The sequence below is a fragment of the Leucopleurus acutus genome (assembly GCF_964270905.1).
Source record: "Leucopleurus acutus genome assembly, chromosome: 5".
Taxonomy (NCBI): domain Eukaryota; kingdom Metazoa; phylum Chordata; class Mammalia; order Artiodactyla; family Delphinidae; genus Leucopleurus; species Leucopleurus acutus.
This window is the reverse complement of record NC_139147.1, coordinates 68,111,584-68,137,429: the sequence shown is the minus strand read 5'-3', so window position 1 is coordinate 68,137,429 and position 25,846 is coordinate 68,111,584. Positions and strand designations below refer to the sequence as shown.

The window sequence follows — 25,846 nt, the reverse complement described above, 5'->3', positions numbered from 1 at the left end:
CTATTAGCTATGACAAATACATGTACACATATATCTGAACAAGCAGTCTGAACAAAGCAAAGAGTACAGTTCCAGAATTAGAGGGCACTGACTCATCTCCTGACTCTAACATTTTATGGCGGATCAACCTGGGACAAGTCATCTAACCCTCGGACCCATGTTTATTCATCTGTAAAATGGAGAGGAGACGATAAGACTTACCTAAGAGGGCTACTATGAGAAATCAATCAAGTAAAACAATGTAGGTCAAAGTATTTAGAAATAAAATGGGCAAAAGTGGGTGAAGGAGCAAATTGCTTGAAGTTGCTCACAAAACATAAGACATTCAGAGATCCTTTGGGAAGAGTTGCTCATATAACATCCTTGGTGGATCTATCTGGAGTAAAATAAATTGTTCTTAAATTGCTCAAGGAATTTTGTTTTGACTGACTGCCCAATGGTAAAGTTCTTAAACGTCAAAAGTTTGGAGAGCGGCTTTGGAATCCTTATAGTACATAAATATATTCTCAAGGCAAGAAGATGAATTACTTACAAACACTCAGTCTTGGTTCTGTAGTCAAAGTCCCTTTTACAGGGTTTTTTTTTTACAGAGCAATGATTCTTTCACTCACCTTGCTGAAAAGGTTAACAGGATGTGTACAAAAGATTTTAGGGGAATTAGTTCATCTAAACTGAACAAATCAATGAAATAAATCTCTTTTAGCAGAAAGGGTATTTGTTTTAAAGGAAGTAAATAATATTCAGCATGAGACATGTTTTCCAGTCCATTCTCCACTGAAATGCAAAATGAGAAATGTCAAGGAGGGCTTCCCTGGTGGCGCGGTGGTTGCGAGTCCACCTGCCGATGCAGGGGACATGGGTTCGTGCCGCGGTCTGGGAAGATCCCACATGCCGCGGAGTGGCTGGGCCCGTGAGCCATGGCTGCTGAGCCTGCACGTCCGGAGCCTGTGCTCCGCAACTGGAGAGGCCCGCGTACCGCAAAAAAAAGAAATGTCAAGGATAACTTTTTTTTTTACATTATTTCATTTACATTTACAATGTACATTTGCATTATCACAATAGTCAAGTTTAGGGCGATTCTTCTTGTAAAATCTGAATTAAATAACGTTTTGGTACTAAGGAATCAATCATTACACCTTATCAAAGTTCATAAAGGTAACCGAAAGTGTGATTTGCCCTGGTGCCTAGAAAACAGCCAAGAGGCAAACACTGATTTCTCAGCCCCTACTAAGCAAAGGCTCTACTGGTTCCCCAAGAAGGCAAATTAAACCCCGACTCCAAATAGTCATTACACAAATGTCTACAAGGGAAACAAACCACAGATCCTGCATTTACATAACACTTTCCTCCAAGAAATTTAAAGCACTTTATTGTAGAATTATTTAAAAGAAGTGTACCCCCCCATTTTAGGAAAACAATTACTGTTATTCTGGGAGACCATACATCCCTTGCCTAATCAGATAACAAATAGGTAGGAAACCCTAGACTCAAAATTTTCTCTGAGAGATAAACTCTAGAGATGGTGGGGGTGGGAGTGGCGGGGAGGGGGAAGCTCAAGACTCGTGGAAAGCTGAATGAATCAGGCAATGGGGTAGTTTTAGGGATGGGAAGTGCATTAAGAACTGAGCTCACAGGGGCTGGGGGTCGGAAAAGTGATCCGGGAGCAAAACGGCTCGTTAAGTTGGTGGCAGCTGGTTGGATGCAGAGGGTCACTCTCGGCTAGCCCGCAGTGTCTTGCTTACCAGTTGCTCGCTCATCCCTTGCTCTCTCCCCCTATTACTACCCTGCGATTGGATTCCGAACTACCTGAGGGGAAAGCGTAATGGAACAGAGCAACTACCATTCCTGAGGAGGCTGCAGGCTTCCTCCACCCACAGCGGCCGAGCTGGCTTCCCGCCCACCCCCTGCCCGGCCCGCGTCTCACCAGCCGCCAGGCGCAGGCCGCGGAGGCTCCCCATGGCCGCCTCCTCCGCCGACCAACACAGTGCCGCAAGGCCGGTGGCGCGGGTAAGCTGAAGGTCGCCGAGCGCAGCGAACTCAGAGACCCGAGCAGGACTCTGGGGAGGGGCTTGTGGGAGGTGAGGGCAGAGCGAACGGGTCATGAGTGACGTCCGGACGATGGGCGGGGCCTACTAGAAGCGTGGAGCGTGTGGGTCGTGCTTGGCGCTCAGACTGTGCGGGCAGCGTGCCCTACCCAGCCACGTCTCTGTTGGCGCCGCGTCTTGGAAGCGGCCGCAAAACTGCTGTCTTGGAGTCTTGGTTTCGAGGGCCTTTGCAATGGCCTTCTCTGCACCTAAGAAAGTATCCGTTTAAAATAGAAGAAAAGTGGGGCTTCCCTGGTGGCGCAGTGGTTGAGCGTCCGCCTGTTGATGCTAGGGGACAGGGGCTCGTGCCCCGGTCCGCGAAAATCCCACGTACTGCGGAGCAGCAAGGCCCGTGAGCCATGGCCGCTGAGCCTGCGCGTCCGGAGCCTGTGCTCCGCAATGGGAGAAGCCACAACAGTGAGAGGCCCGCGTACCAAAAAAAACAAAAAAGAAGAAAAGTAATATGCTTACTAAGTAGGACTTTTGTGACCTGTAGACCCCGAAATCACACTGCCTAGATAAATCAGTATTTCAGTACACTTTTTTCAGTATTTTCAATGAATGTGTACATGCCTTTTTCAAAACTGCGTAATTGGGTTCTTAGTGACCAGTGGCCTTCATCTCTTGGTTGGCTTTAGGGAGTATCTCTCAGGCTACCTGAGAAATTCACATGTATGCTTCCTATGTTGTTTTCTATTTGCCTATTTTTATAAAACTAAACATTTATTATTTCCACACCTAAACACCTTATTCAACCCTTACCCCCCACTGCCATCAATGTCTTTTCTTGACATTTCTTGGTGGGCGCAAATTCTTAAAGAACAAAAGCCCCTCTGATCAAGGGTCGGGACGGGAGGGTTAAGAAAAACCTCACTTCTACTTGAGAGTTCCTTCTCGAACCACCTTGTTGGTGCGACCAGGAAACTGTTTCCCCTTTTGTTAAGTAAATGGGATTGGAGTAAAACGATCCCTTCAAGTTCTGACATTCTTCGATCTATGCACCTGGGCCAGTTCCAGGAGGACATGTTAAAAGCACAGGAGTGAAAAGAAGGATAGCAGCGTTACGGGTTTACATGTGGGCGAGGCTAAGGGGAAAAGACAAACCTTGAGCTCAGCTTTCTTGCTGAGATTCCTCTCAATATTTTTTGTTAGGCGGTGCCGCGGACACCTTTGCTTCGCGATGATTGGCTCGCGGCGGGGGCCTCGTGTGTGTCCAATATGGCGGCGCCCAGTGGCGGTGTGAACTGTGAGGAGTTCGCCGAGTTCCAGGTGACGGGGTTTTCCTCACGCGGCAGGCGTGATCTTCCTTTTGTCCCCGGACCCTGTTCCCTATTCTGGCCTGGGAGGGAGTGCGGACCAGTTGTGGCAAAAGCGGATATTTCAAAACTCCTTTTTCGAGACATTGGAGGTCATAGGGGCGCGGGCTTGGCCTTAGGGAGCGAGGCTGCTGCCTTGGGGTCATGGCTCTCCCAGGCCTTGAGTAACTGCACCCAGAAACTCCAGTGGTTCCTCGGTGGCAAAGCCGAGTCCGGCCTGGTGGGTAAGGATTGCAACAACCATTTAGCCATTCTCTGAACTCAGTTCTTAGTCTCTGTCATTCCCCTCCTGTTTAAAGCTGAGTATTTATAGGAGAGAAGAAAGTGAAGGAAAGCTTATTTACTTGATAAAACAAAAAAATTGTACGAGTTTCACTATTTTGATGGGTCAGAACGTTTGGAGGTTTGAAGGGTCGATTAATCCTAGTACCTGCGCTGGTTCTCTGCCTTCCCAACCATTAGAGAAAATGTAACATTTAAGAAAAAGGTTATGTCTTTTATATATTCAAACACCAGAGGTCTAGGGCTGATTATTAACCCACGAATTAAAGAACAGGGGGTCTGGATTTTGACGAAGTTGCAATGAAAGTTATCTGTTCCAATGTAAGCATAAGTGCTGCTGTCTTGATAAGAGTGTGGAATTTAAAAATAATGAAAAATGTATTTTTAACTAAAGATAATGAAAAATCATTTCACGTATCACTGACCTCTGTAGTAAGCTGTGTGCTTGCATCCGTTTTTAGGGAGTGATATTCTTGAAGATAATCTCAACAGATTGAATTATTTGACAAACATCATTTGGTCAAAGAAGTTTCTGTGGAGTCTTTCCAGCATTATATACACCCTTTTCACCACTTCAGCTGCGCAGATTAGATCAGCACAACAGCAGCAGACTTCAAATGTGATCAAAGTGCCTAACAAATACAAATATTTGTAAAAATCTTAAATAAGGTAGAAAAAAGACTGTTGGATTCTAAGGTTAACCAGCCCATTTGTGGCCTTGGTCTTGTCACGTTAGTCCTGTGATTTAACTTGGGTTAATGAGCTCAGATAATTGAGCTATGATAGCCTTAAAGTTTATCTGAAAGAACCCTGGTTAGGGAGTTGGATGTTCTGGGTTCTAGTACTACTTCTGCCATTAACAGCTTTGGGACCTTGAGCTAATCACCTGACCCCTTCCATAATTAACTTTTGAATCTGTAAAATAAGATTATGTTAAATAACATTTAAAATGGCTTCCATCTCTATAATTATTTAAATCTCTAAAACCAAATTTCAAAGGATCTCTTTGAGTTGTTGAAACATTCAACAGTGCTTAAAGAACACTTTCATTTTCTTTTGGAAGTTCAGATGAGATGTTGTAAGTGGGCAAAAGCTAAACTGTCTTGCAGAACCATTTTATTCACAGAGATAATGTAAATTAAAAAGTCATAAAATGAATCTCATTAGTGAAACCTGGAGAAGTTTTTAGATTGTTTCTCTAGGACTTTTCCAAATGTGTGGTTTATAATGGAGAATACCCTGGGTTAAAAGTCAGAAGATCAGGTTTTCCAGAGCTGGCCTTGGCATATCATTTAACCTCATTGTGAATGAGTATAAGAACATTTGCCCTTACTGCTTCAGAGGCATACAAATGTAAAAAAAATGTATCTGAAAATAAAATTTTAGTATAACATTTACATTTAAATGAATTTTGTAAAATTATAAACTGTAGTTAACTGGCACACTCACAAATTATTAATCAAAGTTTATGTTTTTTAGAGCTGTGAAACCATTACATTTTGTATGTAGGTACCTTATATGTGAAAAGCACTGCACTGAATACTGTGGAAGAGAAACAGAAAATTGTGTACTTTTTATTATAAAGATTTAGTTACTTTTTCCCCAGAATTTTATTATGAAGATGTTGAAACACTGTAGAAAGTTCAAAGAATTTTACAATGAATACTCATGTACCCACTGTGTAGGTTCTACAGTGATTCACTATATTTACTAAATCACATACCATCCTTCAATCTATCCGTCAGTCCACCTTTTTAATTTTTGATGCATTTCAAAGTAAGTTGCTACCTCATCACTGTATCCTCATATGACCTCTGTGTGCACACAGAGGGAGAGAGATCTCTGGTGTCTCTTCCTCTTACAATGACACCAGTTGTATGGGATTAGTGTCCCACCCTTATGACCTCATTTAACCTTAATTACCTCCCTAAAGGCCCTGTCTTCAAAAACAGTCACACTGGGTGTTAGGGCTTCAACATACGAAATTGGGGGCAGGAGGGGGGCCGAGGGGGGACACTGTTCAGTCCATAACAGAAACCTGCTAGGTATCAGGCACTTGGAGAGACTGAGTGGGCAGGATATAAAACAAGGAACTCAAGCAGAGATACAAAACGTGTAGAGGATATTTAGAATATGAACACAATGCTGTAACAGTTCAGAGAGAATTAAGTCAATAGATGGTAATTGAGTTGTACCAGAGGTGGACAGAACCAGGGGAATTCTAGGTAGAAGGAATAGTATATAGGCAGAAAGTTTTATATATTGGGGGGGAAATAGCAAATTGCTGGAATTCAGAATTTGCACAGGAGCACATTGGGATTACACAAAAGATTGGAACCAGGTTGTGAAAGGCCTTGAATGCCAAGTGTGAGGTTAGGGAGTCAGTGAGCAGAGGGGGTGAATTGATCAAAAATGTTTTAGGAAGATTTATTACCACGCCCACAGTCTTTGTTAGCATCCTGTCATTTTTGCAATTAGCTTTGCTGTAGCTCTTCTTATCTTCAGTCATTCCTTTCTCTAATATATCTCCCCTTCAGAATGCTATGGCTTCATACTGTTATCTTCTAAATTTTAGGATCTGAACCATGCATCTAATTTCAGGATTATACGACTAAGTCTAAACTACTTAACATGACATACAAGTCCTTTTAAAATCCAATCCCAAAGTGCCTCTGCTTAGTTAACTCTCACCACTGCCCGTATTCATACATACTTCTCTCTCCCCAACCCCTGCCACTTCCAATGTACATTTGAACTCTGCTGTCCAGCCACATAGGCCTACTTTTCCCTGAACACGTGATGTTTTGTCATTTCTGTGTGCTTTTTTCCACTTAACACCCTGAAATCCCTTCTTCCTGACACTATCTGAGACCCAGTTCATATATCACCTGAGCAAAATCAACTAAGTATTCCTAGAATGTTTAAGTCTTGGTATTTCTGGTAAGAATATTTATTTATTTACACACAATTGATTCTGAGTTGTTTGGTAATTAGGTACAGACTAAATAGACTATTTTCTAGCATCAGTGATGGTATCTTTTGCAGCATACCTAGCTGCTCCCTGTTCCCTTGCCTGGGAGTGCAGAAGACCGCACAGGACTCTGGCAGTTGTAGGCAAGTCTGTATTTCTGGCTTGGGGGAAGCACAGTGTGAGCATTGTTATGAAAATGGAGTTTGAGGAGCCAGAAAGAGCACCATTGAATGGGATCTACTTCTGGGTACCTTCAGGCAGAGAGTGAGGAGAAGAAAGGTTAAGAAATTTCAGATCATTCTGTGGAGTACATTTTAATTTTACTGTCAAGTAATAGACCTTTTACCACCCCCCGTGTACTCTAAAAGCTCCCCAAAATAATAAAAAGAATTTATCTAAGGAGTAACCTTAGGAATAGAGTATAGTATAATTGCAGGGGCAGTAGAAAATTTTCTCCACTCCTCCCTGCTGCTAGATATGGTCAGTCCTTCAGTACTGAAATTGCCTTCCAAGAGGGTGAGATTTTCACCCCACAGTTAAAGGTAATACATAAAATGCAATTCCAAGGTAAGTGCCTGAATAACTTTAAAGGGTTAGCCTAAAGTTAAAAATTGATGATATATCAGAATTTCTTGTTGTTTTGAGGAGAAAGAAAGGAGAAGCTGGAGGCACTACAAAGTTTGGAGAGTTATCTTCTGCTGTTCTTTGACACTTAGAAGCTGATTAGGGTTCCAGCTCCTATACAAAGATGTAGTCTTCAGAGAGCCACCGAACTGTGTATATTTCTGTATTATCTCTGTGGACTTGTGTTGCAGTTTGTTGTATGCTATCTGCTCAGGGATGTCTTCTTGATATTTTCTTGGTGAATTTGTGAGAGAGAGGGTATGCCATTGGAACAAAGTATCAGGTAGGTAGGTAGTAATTCCTTATGAATGATACATATAGTTTAATGGCAGCACTTATGTGCCTGTATTAACCTTCATCTGCTCTCAGTCTGTGAGGGTACCCAAGCTTTTCTCTAGACCCTCTTGGAGTTGCCTTAAGAGCTCTGGCACCTTTTGTACTGTAAAGAAATTTGTGCCTAGTGAGGTAGTTTATAGTTCTTTTCCTTCTTCTTTTGCAATTTTGAAAGAAATTCCTTCCTGAGCCTTACCCCTTTTCCCCCCTTATCTTTAGCTTTCCTAGTATCTTTTCTGTGATAGTTAAAAGTAGCTTACAGTTCTCAGCAATTCCTGAACAAGTGCACTATCAGTTTGTCATTATATTATCTCGAATTCAACACTGTCCAGTAGAGCTTTCTGTGATGGTGGAAACTTGTGCTGTCCAATATGGTAGCCACTAGCAGTATGTGGCTCTTGAGCACTTGAAATGTAGCTCGTGCAATTGAACAATTTTGATTAAAATAACCTCATTTTATTTAGAGGTTAGATTAGATAGAGGTTATATAGATAGCTGGTGACTTTCATATTAAAAGCCAAGCTCTAGATCATATACTGATGATTCTTTAGCACACAGAGAACGCATATATTTGAAAATTCACATTTGTAAGACTGAAATTGTTCGATTTATTACCTAGTTAATGCCAGTAAATTCCCATTGCTGTAAGGAACTTAACAGTATGTCCAAATTGTTTTATTGGAGGGAAAATTGGCTGTATTGCTAATGATCAGACTCAAAACTAGTTAAAGTTCAAAGTAAATCAAAACTCTAGGAAATGATAAAACCTTTCACCTGCATCAGTCTTCTAACTAACCTCTTTGCATCTACTCTTGTTTCTCTCTAATCCATTTTCCACACTTTAATTCTTTAACTTTAACTTAGGCAATGATTTCAGAATACAAATCAGATCATGTAACTCCACTGTATTTAAACACTTCATTGGTTCCCTATTGCTTTCAGGAAAAAGACTAAAATCCTATAACATGATCTGTAATGGTGGACCTCATTTTACACCATGCTTTCTCTTATTCTCTGTACTTAAGCCACATTAACTTTTCAGTCCATTAAACACTCTATTTAAATGACTCTTGTGAAATCACCCATAGTTTCTATCCTGCTAAATCTAAAAAGTTAATTTCTGTCCACATCTTTATTGACTTCCTAGTAACATTCAACACAGTTGACCGTTTCCTTCTTGAAACCTTTCTTCTTCTGACTTCTGTGACATCTCAGTCTTTCTCCTGTAGTTTTAGATGCTAGAGTTCCTTCTTGATCATTAACCCCCTTTATTCCCTACAGTCTCCCTCAGTGATCTCTTCTTGTTTCATGGCTTTAAAAACATTAATTTGGGGAATTCCCTGGCAGTCCGGTTGTTAGGACTCCAAGCTCTCACTGCTGAGGGTCCAGGTTCAATCCCTGGTCAGGGAACTAAGATCCCGCAAGCCGTGCAGCATGCATGCATAAATAAATAAATAAATAAAATTTGTTAATATAAGTTCAGCCCAGTTCAGTGTCAGATTGGTATATTCAACTTTCTGCTTAACTTTTTTACTCATATCTAACAGGCATCTCAAACTTCACATGTCCAAAACAGAATTTTTTTAAAAAACTTTTTATTATGCAAAATTTCAAATTTTACAAAAGGAGAGAGAGTACCATGAATCCCTGTATACTCATCTTTCAGTTCCAACAATCAGTTCATGGCCACTCTTGTTTCATTTATATACTACCATTTTCCCCATCCTAACCAGATTATTTTGAAGCACATCCCAGGTAGATCTTTTGTTCTGTAAATATTTCAGTCTTTATTTCTAAAAGATTACAATTTTAAACAATACCAGTGTCGCAAACAATTAACAATAATCCTAAATGTAAAATATCCTCTGAGTCAGAATAGGATCTTGATCTTCCCATTCCTTCCAAATCTTTTCCTCTCCCAGTCTCTCCCCACCATTAATTAATGACTCTACCATCCATTCGGTTGCTCAGGTCTCAATCCTAAGCGTCATTCTGTTTTCTTTTCTTATCCCCCAACACCAATTCATCAGCAAGTCCTATCAGCTCTCTCTTGAAAATATATCCTGAATCCAACTTCTTCTCCCTGATTCCACTGCTACCTCTTTGTCTCTTGCCTAGACCACCAGAGTAGTCTGCTGAATGATCACCCTGTTTCCATTTTCCACATAGCAGTCGAAGTTATCTTTTAAAAAATTAATCGTTATATCATTCCCTTGCCTAAAACCCTGTTTCCTTTAGGAAAAAACCCTTAATTGTTTCTGTTGTCTCTACTGTCCTTTATTTTCTCCTCAACTCTGATCTCACCTAATACCACTCTTTCCCTTATTCACTTCCAGCCCACTTGCCGCCTTTTAGTTCTTCAAACATCCGCAAGTTTGTTCTTGCCTCTTAATTTTTGACTTGTTCCCCCAGATGTCCTTTTAGTTGGCTTATTTATATCACTCAGATCTCAGCTCAAATGTTATGTCCTGGAGAGGCCTTCCTTGATCTCCCTATCTAAAGTATTAGCCCCTCAGCCCCACCTAGTCATTCTTCATCCCATTACCAGTTTTCTTTTTTGTAGTACTTTTCAGTACTGAAATTATCTCATTTATTGGGGTACTTGTTTATTGTCTCTCTCCCCCTCTGAGAATTTTGCTCCATAAGAGCAAGGGCCTTTTCTATTTTATTCACCATTATAGCCCTGGTGTTTAGAATGGTGCCTAACCATTAGACATTAGTAAGTATTTTTTGAATGAAGAGTGAGTTAATGAATCAACTCTGTGGTCTCTCTAATTGATGCATATGTTTAAAGAAGAAAGATTGCTGAGGACTCTCAGTCAAGGAAAGCTTTATCTAAAAGGTATAAAGTAAACCTTGGCCTCAGGATCAGTTCGATTTAGAGAGAGGTAAAGACGAGAGGGATTTTAAAGGGTTTTTTTTGGTTTTGTTTTAATAGGCAAGTTGTAGGAGGTAAAGTTGGCAAGGAAGGTCCCTGTTTGCTACTTACCTATTTTTTGACTCTAAGTAGTACTGCCGCTGTTTGAAATTTGCCACTTACTGACATCATATATCCTCTACATAAAACATTATTTAAAATTGTGGTTGCTTAGTGAATATGTTAAGATTATCCCCTAAGAATTCCAGTTTACAGAGAATCTTGATACTATTGACAAAAATAGAAAGATACAAGAAGAGGGGATAAGATAGTGAAATTGGTTTTAGATCTGATGTTTGCCTGTTTTTATTAGTCTAAATTATGAGCCTTCTACAAGCTGTTTTGCTTCTAGATTGGGTTCTAGAAAAGGGCATTAAATTACTAATTAAAGATTAATAGCCTGGTAGGAATAGAATCTAGGCTGCAGACAGACTGAATGGTTATTATAATTGGAAACGCCTAGCTGTTAATTATGAGGGAAATGGTCAAATAAGTTGTGATACCTCTACAGAACAGAATATTTATGCACCTATTAAAAATGTCTTCAAGGTAACAAGGGCAGAATGCTCATAATTCCATAAAGTAAAACTTTTAAATGTTATACAGTACCTCAATTTGATAAAAATATTTGCAGATATGTATAGAAAAAACTGAACACAACATTGTAAAGCAACCATACTCCAATAAAAATTAATTTAAAAATATGGATGATTCTATTTTCTTTAAATTTTTTCCTAAATTTTCCAAAATGATTGTGTAATACTTTAATCATAATAAAAGTTTATTTTAACAAATGGATGATACAGCATAGGGAATATAGCCAATATTTTTTAATAACTTTAAATTTAGTATAATCTATAAAAATACTGAATCATTACATTGTATGTTTGAAATTAATATAATATTGTAAATCAACTATAATTCAATAAAAAAGAACGGTAACTATAATTCACAATCATGTGATTAAATAATGTATGCAAATCACACTCCTGCCAATTTTCAGATTAAAATCTGTCTTTTTTTTTTTTTTTTTTTTTTTTTGTGGTACGCGGGCCTCTCACTGCTGTGGCCTCTCCCGTTGCGGAGCACAGGCTCCGGATGCGCAGTCCCAGCGGCCATGGCTCACGGGCCCAGCCGCTCTGTGGCATGTGGGATCTTCCCGGACCAGGGCACGAACCCGTGTCCCCTGCATCGGCAGGCAGACTCTCAACCACTGCACCACCAGGGAAGCCCAAAATCTGTCATTTTTAGTATGACCAAAAAAAAATGGATGAAAGGAATGAAGAAGCTGATTTCAATGATGGATTTAAGTTTGGCAAAGAAATAGGTTCATATGTTGAACGAAGTAGAGGATCAAGCAAAGATGCTTTTAATACACATTAATATTAAATGTTAACTTCCTGGATGTTTTCATTAAGTATAGTCCTAGTATTATACACTTCTGTTTTCTTAATGATTTTTCTGTGATTGTGTTTTGTTTTGTTTTGTGGGGCCAGGGTGAGGTAAGGGTGGATTAAAAGAGAAAGAAAGGGGTATACTACTAGAAACCTTTTCTAGAGTTTATATCATCTGCAGACAGAAGGTAGCTGATGCCCAGCCTTTGTCTAATGACAAGTGAAAAGAAGTACCCTAATCAAAATGTGGGGAGAAGGGACTATGCTGTGTTGGTATACTCATCAGGGTCTTTCTAAGTTCCCTGCCCTTTTGGTATTATTTTTATTTTGATTGGGTTTTGAGAGTTGGAGCCTCTTTTAGAGGAGAGAGATCCTTGGGAAATGTGAACTTGGGTAACTGAGAAAAGGTAAAACTACTTGTTCTATGAACAAGAAAGCCACAAAGAGATTTGATTTCTTTTCTAGCAGTATACTTCATTTTTGTTGCAAAAATAATACACAGTCGTAGTAAAAAACTAAGAAAAAGCCTGAAAGGGAAAAAAGCTTGAAAGGATATAGATTAACGTCTGCACGTTAATCACTGCTGATAGTTTCTTGTGTATCTTTCTAGAAAATTTCTGTCTAGCACCACATTTTAGAATGATAGACAAAGAGGGAACAGAGCAAGCAATGATGCTGCGTTGTTTTGGACAAGTTGAGGTAATCAAATTCAGTAGAATCCTTTATTGGCTGTATGCTGGAGATGGAAAGAACAGCGTTTGCTAAGCACCGTGCCGAAACATGGGGTTTACAAATGAATGAAACCATCTTTACACTTAAGATGATCACAGTGGGACCAAGGAAAGAGTTGTGCCAATTGTTAGAATTACTATTACATAACCTACCTCTCATTCTTGTAAAAAAGATTTTTCTGTGGTTGCAGTATATATAGTGTGGTTTCCCCACTCCTAATTCACAGGGTTGTAACATATCCAAGAGCTTTATTTATTTATTTAGTTTTGCTTAAATGATCTTTTATTAACCACTTAACTTTCCATTCAAGTTACTATTCTTTTATTTTAAATATATATAGGAATTACTCAAGGTGATGAGGACGATTGATGACAGAATAGTACATGAATTAAACACTACGGTTCCAACAGCTTCCTTTGCAGGGAAAATTGATGCCAGCCAAACCTGTAAACAACTTTATGAGTCTGTAAGTGTATCTTTTGAGTCTTTTCTTTTGTGCTTCCTTTATGCCTTTCTCTGTAGGCAAAATAAGAAAGCAATTGACATAATTAAACTGTGGATACAAGAATGGAATCTTCATGTTTTCTTGCCCACACCTGAGGGTATATATAAGTTTTGATCTGGTTTCTACAAACTAAAGAAAATGTGGGATCTCAAGTACAAGTCTGGGAAGAGACAGTTCTAAGGAATGAAAACAGCCTTTTTTTGACCCCCTCCTGAGCAGCCTTTAACTTAAGGAAAGCTTATGCTTCAAGGAATGAAGGAGAAAGTGAAACAGTCAAGTACAATAAAACAGTGAAACAAGAGCAGGGTCTTTGAATGGATCAATCTTAAGAAGCTAGACACCTGATTTAAGGAAGAATTAAAACCCTTCACACTTTTTATCAATATATCTTCTGTCTTCCCTGACTCATCAGGAAAGGGAAAAGAAGCATTTGGCAGGAGAGAAGGAAAAGCCACAGATAAATTGTCCTTTTCTGAGGCTTTGGTTTCTCAAGTATATATTTTTTCATTGCCTCTTAAAGATCCCCTTTATTTCTCTTTTTTAATTTCTAAAAGTGAAAGGAAATAACGATGTAGCTGAGCATTTTTTATAGCTTACTTATATTTTTTTCATTAATTTGGAAGCTGATATATGGCATTTGCTTTTTTAGGCTCTACCAGAAGATTACTGTATTACTTAAAATCTCAAGTCAATTTCTCAATTATGAAAAAAAAATCAGTTTTGGATAAACTTATTCATATCACGTAAATTCAAAGCATTAACTGCTGATTTTTTTCCTGCTTTTATGTGAAAGTATGTTACTTTGTTGAGTGGTCAGGTAATTCTTGTGGCTTCATAAAATTGAAGGGACGGGGGCTTTAAGGAGTAGACTCCAGTATTGGGAGTAGAGAGCATGGGTCCAAGGCCTAATTTATTATGAGGTTGTTTGACAGTTCACTTAATTTCTTTGGGTAGCTCTGTCTAAAGAACTATTGGTAGAAGTTTGTAATGGCTTTAGTGATCCACCTCACTACCCATATATATATAATCTCTATAATCTATTCAATTGTTTCCATTTAGAATCTTTTTATTAACCTAGAGGTTTATAGTATAGCGATTAACAACATGGATTCCAGATCTAGATTAAATCTCACCTCTGCTACTTCCTAGCTGGGTGACCTTGAAATAACCTCTGAGTCAGTTTCCTTATTTGTAAAATAGTATCAGAAAAGTATCCGGTCAATTGTTAGAGGATTAAATGAGTTAATATAAAGTGCTTACTGTACTAAATGTTTTACATATAAATGCTTGCTGCTTCTCTTATTGTTGTTATTATTTCTTATTCCTTTGTTGAACCAGGATAAACTGGCATGCTAAATTTGGAACCTTTCTGTTTTAGATATTCTTGTGTATGTGTTTGGGTTTTTCTCCATCTGTATTCTAGAGGGATCCAGCAACATGAATGTATGTAAAGGATTATTTATCAAGTAGCTCTGTTCCAGGGGTCGAGCCTGCAATAGAGTACCCATGCTAACAAGTACCACTGAGTTCCCTTAGATATTGTCTCAGTTAAGAAGTGGAACTCTGTGACATGTCCAAGTTGTTTACGGTCACCCTGACTGTCTTTAGTCCCTGACCCTTCCTTTTATAGTCGATGAAGGAATATTTGCGCACTCTAATGATAATACTTCTTCATAGGAGAAGATAAGCAAAGTTATTATAAAGCACTGATTTTAGAAATTCCAAATTTTAAAAGTATAATCTTAGTAAAAATGAAATAATTTCAGTAAGATTCCCTTATTAGAGCATATTCCCTCAATATATGAAGTTTTCCTTTATTGTTTAGTTTCAAGGTAAACGTAAAAATCAATACTGAACAGTTAAAGAGTCTATGAACTTGGAACAGTGCTTTACAAATGCAGAACTGTTAGCAGTGTCATAATGATTGATTTAGAGTAATTCTTAAAGCTATCTCTTTAATATAATGAACTTTTGGACTGTGTTTAAAAAGTATGCTTCTTACATCCTTTTGTCAGAAGTTCTGGAGGAAGATTTAAAACACACAAAAAATGCCGTGACAAAAACTTATTAACTTTTTTTGCAATTGAGGTATAGTTGATGTACAATATTATATAAGTTTCAGGTGTACAACATACTGATTCACAATATTTAAGTGTTTTGCTTTTAATGATAGTTAAACTAAGGGTCATCGTTAGGATTCTAAAATGATGTTTGGGAAATTTAGAATCAACCTTTGTTCTAGAAAGAAAAACACCAAAAAACTATAATCAGGAAAATGACATTCTGTTTCCCTTAAAGGCAAAAAGCATTATTTTAAAATAATGATTAAAAGGTAGTAGGTGAAAATTTCAGACTAAAAGAAGTTCTCAAAGTTGTGGTAAAATAAAACTGGGAAGTCCTAGATATACCCCCTTTAGACTAGTTTTGAATCATTCTCCTGCCCCACCCCAAGTGTCTTCATTTCAGAATTGCTTACCCCAGATCAAAGGAAGTATGGTTATGATATGGTTATAGTTCAGGATTTTTCTCCTCTAACCAAAGTTTTACTTTACTGAGTTTCTTAATTTTATCTCAGTTCCTTTATAAGCACTTTAGGTATCAGAAATAATTCTCTTATGACCAAATCCTCAAGCATCTGATACTAATGAGCTAATAAGCCTGGGTTCATGTTATTTTTTCTCTAGTAGGCTTATGTCACCCCATCTGTTACTAGTTATCAAGCGTCCTCATTTCTTTGACATATATGTACAGAAAGAAGTCCATGCATATTCCTCTTGCATATGCTCTTAGTTTTGAATTTTATTGAAGGATGGTCATGAAAACAGACCACAATAATTGATAATACTGAGTAAAAGGTGATTTGCCCAGTAATTCCTGTTCACATAGGAGTGGGTTCACAGTGGGGCTAATCTGAAGGAAATGTAAGCAGGTGAGGGTAGGAGGGTAGTCTGCATCTAGAAGTGTATCCACAGGTAAGGGGCCAAGCTAACGAGGGGAATAATGGAGGAAAGCCCAGCCAAGGAAGGAAACTGTGTGGAGAGAGACCAAAAGAAAGATACTGAACGTTTTAATAAAATGTACATAATTTGAAATTGATTTTAAAATGCAGATAGAAAAATGAGAATATTGTGATAGACTTCTAGTTGGTACTAATGCTGTTTCACTAATTGCTGGGGGGTTAGACAAAATATCAAAGTAATTAAATAGCATCTGGTATCTGAGCAATGTACTGAGTCATGTTGCCTCTAAATTTTAGAGGTGGAAAGGATATTAGTGATTATTTACTCATAATCCATAATTTTCCAAAAGAAGAAACTGAAGCCTATAACAGAAGCAGCATATTAGCTAATAAATATGGGCCTTGAGGCTGTCCTTGTGAACCCTAAATGTTACACTGAAAAAAATTAGCTTATTAGAGAAATATACTATAGGTGGGATTAACGTCTGTTATGAAATTCCCTCCCTTCACATGGGTACAACTTTTAACTAATGCACTTTTAGTATTCCCCTCTAGAAATATAAAGGTTTATTCTTTCCTGGTGTGTATTAGACCAGTAGTTCTCAACCACGGGGTCCCAATATGACCATTTAAGAGCTGTATTTCAAATAACTTATGAGGAATGCTTATAGAATGGTTGTTAGTCCCATATTTTATATAAAATATATATAATGGGTTATTTCTATACAGCCATCACTAGCATAGCATTGGGATATTCCCCCTTCAGAGGGGAGAAGGAATGATATAACGTGATTAAATGGAGCAAGCCAACACTTAAATTTTAGTTGGAGGTGAACTACTGTTATTATGCGCCATTAATTATAATGACGATTGCATATTATTTTAGTATTTTGCTCTGCCTCCACCCCAAGTTTTTGGGGTATCTTCAGAATTTGGCTATGATCATGGGAGTATGTTTGAATTGAAACATGACTATCATAATTAATGAAACAAGGCAGAAAATAGATGCAAATTATTGTGTTGGATTTGTTACATTAAGATGAAGGCTGATAATTGCTCTGTTGGGCATCCTTTACTCTCCGTCAGCACACACAATTGATGGAATCAGTGACCTCCACTTCATGTACAATTTTTCCTTGTTAGTACTTAAAGTTTAAAATCTTGGAAAGGGTTCTGTCTGACATAGGTAAATGTAGCATTCTTTGTTTTTCTTTATTGTAACTAAGAGCTTCTCTGTATCACTTACTTTATAATTTTTTGCACTGTTGACAACATGAGGCTGAAAAAAACAATGAAAGAACAAAAAGAGAACAGCAATAGGAAGTGGCCCAGAAGGTGTGTGAGGGTGGGTGTAGGGTAGAGGAACACACAGGTGCAAGAATGGGAGAGAAAGGAGTGTTGGGAGGAGACTGGAGATGAATCAAAGCACAGTGCAAGGAGTGCAGGAAGAGGAGCAGGAAGGCCTGGGAGCTTAGTGAGGAAGAGGACGGCCCAACCTCTTCACTTTCAGCCTCACAGCTGCTGCCTTTGAGCTGGCTCATTCAGCACAATCTTCTCTTCCACAGATTCAGTTTTTAAAAACTGTTTTAGAGAGTATTACATTTCTGTAGCCTAAAAAAGTTTTTTTAAAACACTGAAATGTGACAAATTGGTGTGATTTTTTTTTTCTCATTTCCTTCTTTTGTTCTTTTAGTTGATGGCGGCTCATGCCAGTAGGGACCGAGTCATAAAAAACTGTATAGCTCAGACCTCATCAGTAGTAAAACAGCTCCGAGAAGAGAGAGAAAAGAATTTGGACAATTTAACATTATTAAAGCAACTTAGAAAAGAACAGACAAAGGTAAGTTGAACAGGGTTTACATTTCTGAGGCAAGGTTTCCAAACTTAGCCTTCAAAATAAAGCCAGTTTTTAATATGAAAAACTCAGAGTAAGAGATGGTTATTACTTAAAACCAAATGATCAGGAGATTAGTACTTCATTTTTAATGGGCTTTATTTTATTACATTTCAATACTAATTGGTAAATTAATGTGCATTTCATGAACGTATGGAGTGTAGCAAGTTTTAGCTAAAAGAAGCATGTAATCATGTTATTTCCATTCCTTTACATATTCCACAAAGATACAAGGATTAATATAGACCAACACCACATCAAAAAATCTAGGGAAATCACATCTGTATCTATGTTTTGAAGCTTGACTTGAGAAGAAACGTTTTTTAAATATATTTACATTTTGAAAATATTTACCTCTGGTTTCAGCTGTAGAAATCTGCTGAAATGTAATATAGATATTTAACTTCAGGATATTACCCCCTTCCGCCATAGAAGTATAGTACTATTTAAATATAACCAGGTCCACCAGAGCCTCATTATGTTTATTTCTTTGCTGTGGAGAGGGTGGGATGGGTCTTTGACTCTTTTCAGACTCTCCTTTGTTTCCACTTCATCTCCCATGCCTGCCATTTTCCCTTTTAGGAGAACACCAAGTGTCCACTGAGTTCTATGTCAGAGCAAGCTTTATTTTCCCAAAGTCAGCCGTCATGTAGATGGGGTGTGGACCTCAGAGCAGAGTTAATGAAGCAGAGCTATTTCTTTATAGCCCTTAAACGTGACACGTCAAGAAAACAGTTGAAATGTATGCCATATTTTATTTTGTGGACTGCATTGCTGTCTTTTGAGGAGGGTGGGGGTGGGAGGGGGCCTTCAGGGGTAACTTTTTATTCTGATACAATTTCAAACTTACAGAAAAGTTGCATGAACAGTACAAGGAAGTCCCATATACCCTTTACCTATATTCACCTATTTACGTTTTGCTCCACCTGCTTTACAGTTCATTCTCTCTACTCTTCTTTCCCCCTCCATCCTTCCCTCCCTCTTTCCCTGTCTTCCTCCCCCTCCCCCATACACATTTTTTTTCCTTTACCATTTTGAAAATATGCTGGGCACATTATACTCCTTTACCCCTACATATGTTGGTTATTTCCTAAGAACAAGGGCTTTTTCTTACATGACCACTGTATAATTATCAAAATCATGTCTGTATTTTAAGATGGTGTAATAGGTGACTTACTGATCCTTACATGTCAGGTGACTGAAAATCCAGTGTGAGATGGAATCATGTTTTCATACTGAACAATTTGTGAAGTTTGCTCTTTGTTTAGTAGATGTAGCCAAACTTTGAAAAAGGGATCTTGCTGTCTCTCTCAAGCCTTTGTTCTTTTGCTGCACACAGGTGTGCACTTTCTTAGTCATCCCATTGATGCAGTGTGTTTCACTGGATACAGGATTCATCCACTGTCTTTACTGTTCTCTTTGTTCATGACAACTGCTTCAGCCCTGTGTTCCACACCTGCTCATTCATCAGCCAGTGGTGGGTTCTTCAGACAGTGAACTTAGGCTATAATGGTCATCTTAGCCTACCCTCCATGTTGATGAAGGCTTATAGATAAATTATAGAAAGCTGGTTAAGATCTAGTATTTTTGGATTTTGTATTTTAACAGCCTCTTGAAGTATTGACAAAGGAAAGTGCAGGGCAGGGCTGTTAAATCAGAAACTGAAAAATGATTATTTGCAAATTAAGTCAGACAAAGAATAGAGTGACTCTTGTTAGCAGAGTGCAAAGTTCAAAAACCAGTGTGAGTGTTTGTGAGTGATGTGTCACACAATTTTGTCTGCCCTCTGTTCTGACCATATGCCTTTAGAGCCCAGCACAATCACTGCAAGGAGGAGTTTTAGAAATCAGCCAGTGAGTTACGAAAGGTAGTTTTCTGGCCTGTGATATTGCATAGGACTAGAGTAGAAGTTAACCATGAGTAGTAGTATTTAAGCAAATAAGGAAACTTGACTTTCTTTTTCAAGTTTGCTATGGAGATTATAGAATCAGAAAGAGACAGCTCTTGGAGATGTTCCAGCTCTACCTCTTCATTTTCTATATATGGAAACAGACTTAGAGATACTGACATCCCCAGAGTCACAAGCTAGTACGTGGTAGAACTGGGACTTTATAACCCATCTCATCTTACTCTAAATTCAGTCAGTATTTTTACCTTAAGTTGTGACTAAGAGTCAAATTCTGATTACTTTAGTGAACAATTTATTTACATACAGTGATACCCGTCTGAAAGTTCCCAGTTCTTTACCTGAATCCTTACCTCAGAAAAAGCACATTCCTTGCTGGAACTATATACCTGCTGTCACCTCTTAGTAGCCTTTGAGACGAAGTTTACCTGTTTAAGACCCAGAGCCTCAAAAACAACCATCTCGGGACTTCCCTGGTGGTGCAGGGGTTAAGAATCCGCCTGCCAATGCAGGGAACTCAGGTTCGAGCCCTGGTCCGGGAAGATCCCGCATGCCGTGGAGCAACTAAGCCCGTGTCAATGAAGACCCAACACAGCCAAAAATAAATAAATAAAATAAATAAATTTATTAAAAAAAAAAAACCAACCATCTCAAAGGTAGCATTTTGTTGTTGGCACTGAAATTGCATTAGAAGCTGGCTGTAATATCTGCGGTGTTCAAGAATAGAAAAAACATGGATTGTAAAGGCAGACAGCTCTAAAGAAATAATCCCATCTACCATTTGGAGGTTTTGTAACCTTGTAAATTAATTGTTCTGAAACTTTTTCAGTTTGTAAAATGGAATTGATACATAGTAACTTCTTATATTTTCTTTTTTTGGTGAGGATTAAATTGTATAATATATGTAAGAGCTTGCATATTGACTGATAATGAAGTAGCAGTTTCTTTCCTTTTTGAGTCGCTGGGACTCCATATTTGTTATATTAATCCTCTTTACAATATCCCCCCCAACCAGTGGTTTCCACCTTTTGTTTAACCAGTATTAAGGGGGTTGGGGGGATATACAGTCTTATGTGGCAGTGCATTCTCTTTTTGGACAGTTGTAATTGTTCAGAGATTTTCTTACTTAGTGTGAAAATCTGTCTCCTTGTAGCATGTAATTACTGTTCCTTAATCTTCCCTCTGGATAAGTCTAAACCCATTTCTACACAATATCCCTTTAAATATTTGAGAGCAATTATGAATACTGTCTTAGTGGTCTGTTGTAACACTGTTCTTTAAAGTTGTTACTTCTTTGGCAGAAAGTCCAGGCTCTGACAGAGCAGTGAAGCTTTAATGATTTCTGGGTCGATATAACTGATTAAAATCTGAAACCAAGGTTGCTGTGATGTAAGCAGGCGGGCTTCCTCAGGCTTGTTACTACTCCACAGCACATTAGAAATGCAGTCCTTCCCCTTGTTCATGGTTTCAATCCTATATACTGGCCCATACTCTGACAGCAGTTTTGAGTCTACGAAGGGAGTTTACAAGGAGCGTTGGATCAGTACCACATCCAGTCTTATTAGTGTTATATGCATATTTCTCAAACCTCCTGCCTGAGCTGTACTCCTAATTTATGGTTAGGTTCTTTGGTCTGGGTGCCTAACTCATGGTTGCCCAGAATCTCTCTGGCATTTTGTTCCCAAATCTCCTGGCCTGGGTCTTGACTTTGGCCTGAAGAAATCATCCTGCTTTTAACCTCTTGGCTGCCTCAACCTGTACTGCTTTTTTTCTCCTAATTTTCCTGAATATTTTCAGGTTCTCCTCCTGGAATTGGTTAGCTTCTTTCCTTTCAGGTCTCTCTGACCAGAGGCGACTAGGAGTATGATGGGCCTGCCATCTGGACCAGGCAATAGAATTGGCTACGTTTTTGATGGAGTGATTAGGTTGGCAGTTAAAAAGAAAGTTAGAAAGACTAGCATTTTTAGCCTCACACCTCTGGCTGTACGGTTAAGGTATGGAAAACTCATCCCTTTCTCAATTACTTGAGCTTTATATATTCTTCTTCTCTGTTTTTCTTCCTGTTTCTTTTTTCTTTTATTCAAATCAGGTTGCCACCTCCTTGTCCTTTTTTTGTTCATCTGTGCTATCTTTGCAAATCTATATGGTAGGATCAATAACTAGAACTGGAGTTATTGAGTTAAAGGACATGTGAATTTACATTTTTGGTAAGTCTTACCAAATTGCTCTCCATAGAAGTTGAAACAATTTGTACTCCTACTAAAAATATATGTGAGTGTATCTTTCCCCATACCCTCACTAATACTAGGTTTTATCAGACATCAGATTTCTTGTATTAAAATTTTTTTTGTCATATTATGGCTTAATTTACATTTCTTTATACATGAATAAAATTGTACATTTTAAAAATAGGTTTATTGGCCATTTGTTTTCCTTCTGTGAACTACCTGGACATTTGAGATTTTTTTTTAAAAGCTCTCAAGGTGATAATAATATGCAGCAAAGCTTGAGAACTACGGCTTTATAAGATTTAGCAACTGATTAAATATGAGGAGAACAGCTATGTCAAGGTTTTGAAATCTGGCCTAAGTATTACCATTAATAAGGAATGCAGGAGCAGCAGCTGGTTTTGTTAGGAAAACATAGAGTTTGGTTTTAGTTCTTTAATTTAAATTTTCGTAACTTCATTTTGTTTTCCTTTCTTGCAGTTGAAATGGATGCAGTCAGAACTGAATGTTGAAGAAGTGGTAAATGACAGGAGTTGGAAGGTATAAAATAATGTTGGTTCTTGGAGAGAACTAGGAGGGGAAGCAGAACTAGCAAAGGGAAACCAAGGGAGGGGGGAGGCAAAGAGTGCCTTGGGCACTTAAGAATAATAAAGATCCTTCATTTACAAGCAATTGAAGGCTTTAACTTTTTTGGGGGGGGTACAGGTTGCGGTTAGAATCCAAGTTAGAGCCATCTTACAAAAAGTAGCTGTACAGTCATATGGTAGAATTGCATGATCGTCATGGGAACAGAAATGGAGACATTCTGTATGTTTCCTAATACTAATTATGGGCTGTTTGATATTTAGAGTTATTAGTTGTTAACTTAGAACCTTCAACCAGGTTATTTGTTCAAGTTAGCTTTTCTGAGCTCAGTTACTTTCCATAAATTTTCATATCATTATCCTTCACAGTTGTTTGTTTTCTAACATATCTGATCGTGAAACTTTGTTTGTATGTAGTTTTACTGGTATTTGATAATAGGGCTTTTTATGGCTCCTAGATTCACATGCTCTATTACCACCTACGTGGTTCTAATTAGGAATTAAATTGGGGGACCAGGATCCCAGGACTTTACATGTAGTTAAAAATCACAGAATTCTACACTATTGATACTATGTATAAAATAGATAACTAATGAGAACATACTGTATAGCACAGGGAACTCTATTCAGTGCTCTGTGGTGACCTAAATGGGAAGGAAATCCAAAAAAGAGGGGATGTATGTATATGTACAGCTGATTCACTTTGCTGTACAGTAGAAATTAACACAACTTTGTAAAGCAACTATAATCCAATAAAACTTTTTTAAAAAATTACAAAATTCCTACTTTAGTTTTCTGAAAAAGTATGTCTGCATGTCCTCTCTAAAACTTCAAGGATTTCCAAAGGGCAAAATCTATTAAATCTGAAAGAATGAACTGAAAATTCTGTTTTACCCTTTGAAATTAACCAATGGAATGGGGCTGGATCCAGAGGGAGGCTAACTGAACCAAAAACTGGAGTGTACTGGGCTTCCCTGGTGGCGCAGTGGTTGAGAGTCCACCTGCCGATGCAGGGGATGCGGGTTCGTGCCCCAGTCCGGGAAGATCCCACACGCCGCGGAGCGGCTGGGCCCGTGAGCCATGGCCGCTGAGCCTGCGCATCCGGAGCCTGTGCTCCACAACAGGAAAGGCCACAACAGTGAGAGGCCCGCGTACTGCAAAAAAAAAAAAAAAACTGGAGTGTACCAACTTGCAGAGCCATGAATAAACTGCGAAATACAAATCGATTTCTTTTGCTTTATCACATTTCTTTATCCTATCCTCTTTGCCAAGATTTCTTATTTCTGCCCTTTCCACCTATGTGATAAGGTGTTTGCTCCTTGAAAGCACACACATTTCCCCCTTTATCAGACAAATGGAAGTATATTGTCTACACTTTGTTTTTTTCCCTTAATATATCTTGGAGATCTTTTCAAATCAGAACATGAAGATCTTCCTTATTTTTTACGCTTGCTTATATCCCATTGAATGGATGTACCAAAATTGTTATTTGACATAGTCCCACATGACACGTAATAATAGAATGTTCTTTTAACATTATGATATGTTATTTGTTTAGTTTTTAGGAAGCAATATAAATAGAACAAAACATTATATAAATTTATACAGTTTAGCAAAAGACTGGACTCCCTTCAAGTATATCTCCATGTAAGAAGGATCTGGCACTCATTTAGAAAAGCATGACAGATATCTAAATAAAATCTTCATTATAAAAGGATTTTTAAAAAGCTTTATCTTAAAGGTAATTTAGATATTTTTGTCTAACTGTCCAAAATATGTCCAGAATATGGAACTAGCATATTTGTTAGTTTACCAAATAAGCTAGCTTGTGATGATTTTTTCCTTGAATAATTTAAATTTTATTAAAATATTAAAATTATCATATAAATGAATATCAAGGCCTTCTTAGCTCTTAGCACCTAGTACGTCAGTTTGAACCAGTGAGGAAACACCTCTGTTTCCTAAACCTGTTGACCTGGGACAAGAAAAGGTTATATCCACCTGACCCATGCCAAACTTAATTGAATTCCAGGCCTGATTTATACAGGATGACTCAGTGACCTTTGTTTCTGTTCACATATCTTAGGTGTTTAATGAACGCTGCCGAATTCACTTCAAGCCTCCAAAGAATGAATAAAAAGATACTTTTTTTAAAAAAGGACCGGGTCATCTCATAAGAGTTAAGCATGACAGACATCAACATGGTGGGCTTCCCAGGAAGATTTCTGAGCCAACAGTCCAAGACCTTTTGTTGATTTCAGCCCCACTTACCCAAGACCTCAAGTATAAATAATTCTGATAATTATGGAGAAATCAACTGCTATTTTATACTGATTCTGTAAAAAACAAAAAACAAAAAACAAACAAAAAAAAGATATTTTGTAACTATTAAAATAATTTTCTGACTCAGTGTACATAATTATTTGATTGTTTTCCGAGTTGAGGCAGTAAGTTCTTGTAAGAGAATTTAAATACAATTTCAATATCTGATTTGATTTATATTGTACCTTTTTGAATTTTACAAATTTATTGGCATGAGCATAGACCTTTTTGGTCATTGATAGCTTTATCTCTTTAGGTTTATTGCTCTTAAGTTAAAGGGCAGTAATATAGGCTGGATACTGTCCAAAGAAATTCTCTTAGTACCTTAACTTAGCTCGTTTTCATATGCAAAAACTAATGTTGGGTGGAAATATTTTCCTGGATAATGTTTCCGTGGACCATGAAAAGGAAAGCAAAGTAAAACAAATTCAGAAAATGGAAAAGTAGAGGAGGGCTTGCATAATGGTATTCTAGTACAGGATGATTGTATTCATTTTCTGTTGCTGCTTAACAAGTTTAGCAGCTTAAATTCACCCCTGTTTATTATTTTAAAGTTCTGTAGGTCAGAAGGCTAGGAAGCCTTGACTGAGTTCTCTGCCTGGGGTCTCACAGGCTGAAATCAAGTTGTGGCCCAGACTGGGCTCTTGTCTGGAGTCTCCAGGGGAAGAATCTGCTTCCAGGCTCATTCAGATCCTTTCGGTTGTAAGAAGAGAAGTCCCTGTTTCCTTGCTGCCTGTCATGGGCCACTCTAAGCTCCTGAAAGCCACCCATATTTCTTGATACCATGGTCCCCTC

General features: G+C 38.2%; 2 protein-coding genes across 4 annotated transcripts in view; one reads left to right on the top strand and one right to left on the bottom strand.

The window, feature by feature from the left end:
- FAM162A (family with sequence similarity 162 member A) overlaps positions 1-2,041 on the bottom strand; it is a 37,643-nt gene extending 35,602 nt beyond the window's left edge. Inside the window, exon 1 of the mRNA XM_082839320.1 lies at positions 1,925-2,041. Within this exon, the coding sequence (XP_082695446.1) occupies positions 1,925-1,958 (34 nt within the window). The 5' untranslated portion in view covers positions 1,959-2,041. The remainder of the gene's footprint in view (positions 1-1,924) is intronic.
- A 1,261-nt stretch (positions 2,042-3,302) lies between these two features.
- On the top strand, positions 3,303-25,286 carry MIX23 (mitochondrial matrix import factor 23; the record flags this gene model as incomplete). Of its 3 annotated transcripts, none has more annotated exons than XM_082839344.1 (5): positions 3,303-3,353; positions 12,994-13,119; positions 17,811-17,957; positions 22,626-22,685; positions 24,816-25,286. In XM_082839344.1, 5 exons carry the CDS (start codon positions 3,303-3,305, stop codon positions 24,864-24,866), a joined length of 435 nt encoding a protein of 144 aa, XP_082695470.1. In that variant the 3' UTR covers positions 24,867-25,286. The 3 variants fall into 3 exon arrangements, with proteins under 3 accessions (XP_082695470.1, XP_082695471.1, XP_082695472.1); XM_082839345.1 differs by lacking the exon at positions 3,303-3,353 and adding an exon at positions 4,096-4,301; XM_082839346.1 differs by lacking the exon at positions 3,303-3,353 and adding an exon at positions 4,288-4,351.
- Between the last annotated feature and the right edge of the window lie 560 nt (positions 25,287-25,846).